This window comes from Carassius gibelio, chromosome B4, assembly GCF_023724105.1.
Source record: "Carassius gibelio isolate Cgi1373 ecotype wild population from Czech Republic chromosome B4, carGib1.2-hapl.c, whole genome shotgun sequence".
In the NCBI taxonomy this organism is placed as follows: Eukaryota; Metazoa; Chordata; class Actinopteri; order Cypriniformes; family Cyprinidae; genus Carassius; species Carassius gibelio.
Genome location: NC_068399.1, coordinates 27609301 through 27614300, shown reverse-complemented (window position 1 = coordinate 27614300; position 5000 = coordinate 27609301). Strand labels below are relative to the sequence as shown.

The window sequence follows — 5000 nt, the reverse complement described above, 5'->3', positions numbered from 1 at the left end:
ATAACACACACGTATCAAACCAGCGCAGGATTGATTCACTAGCCTCCTGTGTCTCTGTGTGTCAGGAGCAGTACGAGTTAGTTCATCGAGCGATCGCACAGCTCTTCCAGAAACAGCTGATGCTTTTGGAGAGTCCGACTAACACTGAGCTCACAGACGGGATGGTAAGACCACACACACACACACACACACACACACGCACGCGCGCACGCACAAAATGAGCTGCCTGGATTAGATCTCTTCTAGAAAGACAGGAATGGCCGTTGAAATCATTTAAACAATGAACAATAGAAACAATGATGCTTTACTTCCTGTTTGAAAAGCCAGATATAGAGACACAATGTGGTCTGACTGTGCACGCACTCACACACACACACACACACACACACACAGGGCTGTAAGTGTCAGTTTGAGGCTGTAATATCTTCATTCAGTTCTTTTCTATTTTCTGTATTTTCATTTCTCTGTTTGTAATGTAGAAGTTCTAGTGTTTTACACTCATGTGTTTGGTTTGTCCTTGTTCCGACACACACACACACACACACTCTGCAGGACGAGGGCAGCCCAGAAAAGCCTGGTCAGAATTCAGATGAGGAGAGATGGGACACGCCCCCTCCTAAACCGCCCCGCATCCGCAGGTGAGACTCCGCCCCCTTGGGACACGCCTCCAGAGCCTCATCACCCAATGAAGAAATGTAGAGAGAGAATCATTTCACAGTGTACATATTAATCATTGCAATTTTATTTATTGTGGAATTTAGAGCGTATATGTGACTGGTGCTGGCAGAATGATTCACAATGAGCAAATGTTCAAAATTGTCCATTAAAAAAGCTTTAAAATGAAGTATTATTTATTGGAATCGGACAAAAAATGCTACACCTGTTTGAAGTCAATTCTGAGGAAAGGTAAAGTTTTCTGAAGGTTCCAAAGCATGAATACTGAAGTCCTGTAATTCTGTGTGTAGTTATTGGGATTGTGCTCTTTAGGAGAAGCACGAGAAGTGAGCGGAGAAAAGATGGTACTCTCAGAAAACATACAAATAAAGATCATTTTAGATGTTAAATAACTATTGGGAGCATTGGGAGAGCTAGATGAACTAATTCTTGTGAAAACATACACTTTGACTAAATTTTTTGTTTTGAAGTTTATTTTGCACGCATCTCAGAATTAGTCCCTGTGCATTCACACTCATTTTCCAGCACAGGTCACATGTGTAGATTTAGAGTATTAGTATTTAGAGAATATGTGACCCTGGACCACAGACCAGTCATTAGGGTCCATTTTCTGGAAATTGAGATTTATACATCATCTGAATAAACAAGCTTTCTGTTGATGTATGAAATCTATAATCTGAGGGTGCCAAAAATATTGAGAAGTTGTCCAAATGAAGTTCTTAGCAATGCATATTACTAATTCAAAATTAAGTTTTGATATATTTATGATAGTAAATATACAATATCTTCATGGAACATGATCTTTACTTAATATCCTAATGATTTGTGTCATAAAGGAGAAATGTATAATTGTGACTCACAGTGTCTTGTTGTGTATTGGTGTAAATACACCTGTGCTACTGAAGACTGCTTCTGTGCTGCAGGGTCACGTGTGTATTTCATGTCATCTGCTGTGTTTCCTCATGAGCTGGTGTCCTGAATGAGTCTGTGGAGGGTCAGCTCATGTCTCTTGTGTCTCAGTCATCAGGCCGAGGGCGACGTGAAGGAGGAGATTCTGCAGCCTCCAGAGCCACGGCCCGTTCCACCCATCCTCACGCCGTCTCCACCCTCGGCCTTCCCTACGGTCACACACGTGCGGCAGGACAACGACCGCTACCATCCCAAACCCGTCCTGCACGTGCTGGCGTCTGACCAGAACCCTGACCTCAACGAGAACTACAGCAAGCCGGGGCAGGACGGTCCGGAGCGGCGCCTGGAGCACACGCTGGCCATCGAGATCAGGAAGGTGCCGCTGCAGGAGGGTCCTCGCAGCTTCGAGGGGAACAGCGCTCCGCAGCGATCACACACCCTCAAGCTCTCCAACACCAGCTGTGTGTGTGAGGAGTGTGACGAGCCTCTGCGACCCGACCTCCTGCTGCTGAAGGAGAAGAGTCAGTCTGAGTCCGGCCGGACAGCACTGAGCTTCACCAACCCACTGCACTCGGACCCCCCCGACACACTCTCCACGAGCAGCAGCACACAGCACAGAGACCACACCCCCCCCAGAGTCACACCGACGCCCACCACCCACCAGAGACCGCCCACACACACCTCGAGTACGTGCACACACACACACACACACACACACACACCTCGAGTACACACACGCATGCGCACACACACACACACACACACACACACCTCGAGTACACACACGCATGCGCACACACACACACCTCGAGTATGTGCACACACACACACACACCTCGAGTACACACACACACACACACACACGCATGCGCGCACACACACACACACACACACCTTGAGTACACACACACACACACACCTTGAGTACACACACACACACACACACACCTTGAGCGCACACACACACACACACACACACACACACACCTCGAGTACGCATGCGCACACACACACACACACACACACACACACATGCATGCGCGCACACACACACACACACACACACCTCAAGTACGTGCACACACACACACACACACACACACCTCGAGTACGTGCACCCACACACACACACACACCTCAAGTACGTGCACACACACACACACACACACCTCGAGTACGTGCACACACACACACACCTCGAGTATGTGCACACACACACACACACACACACACCTCGAGTACGTACACACACACACACACACCTCGAGTACGTGCACACACACACACACACACACACACACACACACACCTCGAGTACGTGCACACACACACACACCTCGAGTATGTGCACACACACACACACACCTCAAGTACGTACTCAGACACACACACACACGCTGCTTCTCCGTCTGCTTTCTTTCCCATCTCTCCTTTCCTTCGAGTCACTCGACTCTCATTTGATCAAAAATGATTGACACATGCAAACAGGAAGTGAGTGATTTAAGCATCGCTGTGACAGACTCTGTCTTTAGGAAGTGGAGGACTGTGTAATCCATGGTACTTTAGGAAAAGAAGTACATTTTCCAGTTCTTCTTCCAGTCCCTTTAAGTTCTGTCAGCTGATCTGGCCGTGTGTGTGTGTGTGTGTGTGTGTCCAGAGATGCTCCTGGGATCTTTAGGTCACCTGATCAAATGCAGCTTGTTTTCTGCCTCTGGGCTGTGCTAATGTGCTAATGCTAGGGCACTCAGTAGGTTTGTGGGGCTAAAGGCATGACGGTCGTGTGATGATCGGGGGTCAGGGCTGGCGGGCTCGTGTCAGGTGTTGATGCTGCGTTCAGCGGGGTGTGTGTGTGTGTGAGAGAGAGAGAGAGAGAGAGAGAGAGCGCTCTGGTTGGTAATGGTGCTCTTTTTGCCCCAGACTGTGACGACAGTGAAGATTTGCCCCCCCCTGTTCCTGAGCGAACCGCTGAGTCCTTCCTGTTGGCCACAGGTGCGTCTTTACTGTGTGCAGCCACACGAGGGCAGCAGAGGCCTGAGACAGAAGCACAGCGCACACAATCCAGAACATTTACTTCAGTTTCATTGTGTGTAGTTTCGCCCGGTCGCTCTTGGTAAACATAAGTTTCGTGACACACACACACACACACACACAGCCTACTGAGATTCACCATTAACACAGATGCAATAAAACAACCAGGCATGCTGGGAAACATAGGAAACCCTTTATCTATGAACTTATTGAAAAGCATTCGGTCAAAACCACTTTTGTGTGTTTGTCTGTGTGAGTGTGTGTGTGTGTGTGAGTGTTTGTCTGTGTGAGTGAGTGAGTGTGTGTGTGTGTGTGTGTGTGTGTGTGGATTTTGTACGTTTGAAGAGCATTGATCACTGATGGCAGGTTAAGGGCTCAGTCATTAAACTCGTCTGTTTCATTAGTGAGGTGATAGTGTGTCGTCAGAGAGCCGCTCGTTCTCTTGTCTGGCTGAACTTCCTGTAACGTTTCTCTCATGTTCATTCAGACCCCGCAGATGTGAAGCCGGCGGCGGCCGAAGTGTCTTCAGACGAGGTGAGACGAGTCTGTTTCTGCTGAAGCGTCTGAGAGCAAGAGCTTTAACGTCTGTCTCTTCTCTCCACAGGCGTCTGCAGACACACAAGCTCCTGCTCGTCCTCCACAGAGCGGTACGTCACAGTTTCCCTCGTCACAAGTGTGTGTGTGCAGCGGTGAGTGTGGAGACCGAGCGAGTGCACTAGGTGGCGCTGTGTGTGTCGAGCTCGTCCGCTCACACTCATCACACTCACCACCAGATCAAACCACATCGCTTCCTTCGCTCCTGTAAATAAACATTGGTTCTCGCTAACGATACGCCTCCATCATCCTCCGAACGCCGCTCTATTGTCAGCGCTAAGAAGCAGAGATTACTATTTATAAAGTTTAAAATATGGATATGTGTATTCTTATTATGGATGGGTGCGCTTTATTGGACTTATTTTGGGCTGTTGAAAAATAACATCCATTCACTGCCATTACAAAGCTTGGAAGAGCCAGGACAATTTCTAATATCAATCTGCTTGGATTTGTCTGAAAGAAGAAAGTCCTATACACCTGGGATGCCTTGAGGGCCATTAAATCATGGAGAAATAAGAAAGTTTGGGTGAATATCCCTTCAATGCCAGTGTGCGTTTATTGTGACAGATTCTGACATTCACAGTTAATTCTTTACTGTTTACACAAAAAATATGATTTTGATTATTATACACACAAAAAAGTAATATTTTAATTCAATTGCAGCATCTCAGGGCATCGTGGGAGAACACACAGCTTTATTTGAGAGTTAATGTGCTAATGTTAGCTGTTAGCTGTATCCCAGACATTCATCTGATTTCTCCCGTGAGGTGATGAAATAGCAGCCTGACGGCAAA

General features: G+C 47.5%; 1 protein-coding gene across 4 annotated transcripts in view; it reads left to right on the top strand.

The window, feature by feature from the left end:
* Positions 1 to 5000, top strand: part of LOC127956237 (tyrosine-protein phosphatase non-receptor type 12-like) — an 18283-nt gene that overhangs the window by 10909 nt on the left and 2374 nt on the right. The window contains exons 11-16 of one of the 4 annotated variants that reach the window (XM_052554051.1): positions 66 to 164; positions 553 to 638; positions 1696 to 2270; positions 3502 to 3573; positions 4100 to 4146; positions 4217 to 4301. In XM_052554051.1, the coding sequence (XP_052410011.1) occupies positions 66 to 164; positions 553 to 638; positions 1696 to 2270; positions 3502 to 3573; positions 4100 to 4146; positions 4217 to 4301 (964 nt within the window). The remainder of the gene's footprint in view (positions 1 to 65; positions 165 to 552; positions 639 to 1695; positions 2271 to 3501; positions 3574 to 4099; positions 4147 to 4216; positions 4302 to 5000) is intronic. The other 3 variants (XM_052554052.1, XM_052554053.1, XM_052554055.1) reach the window with 3 other exon arrangements.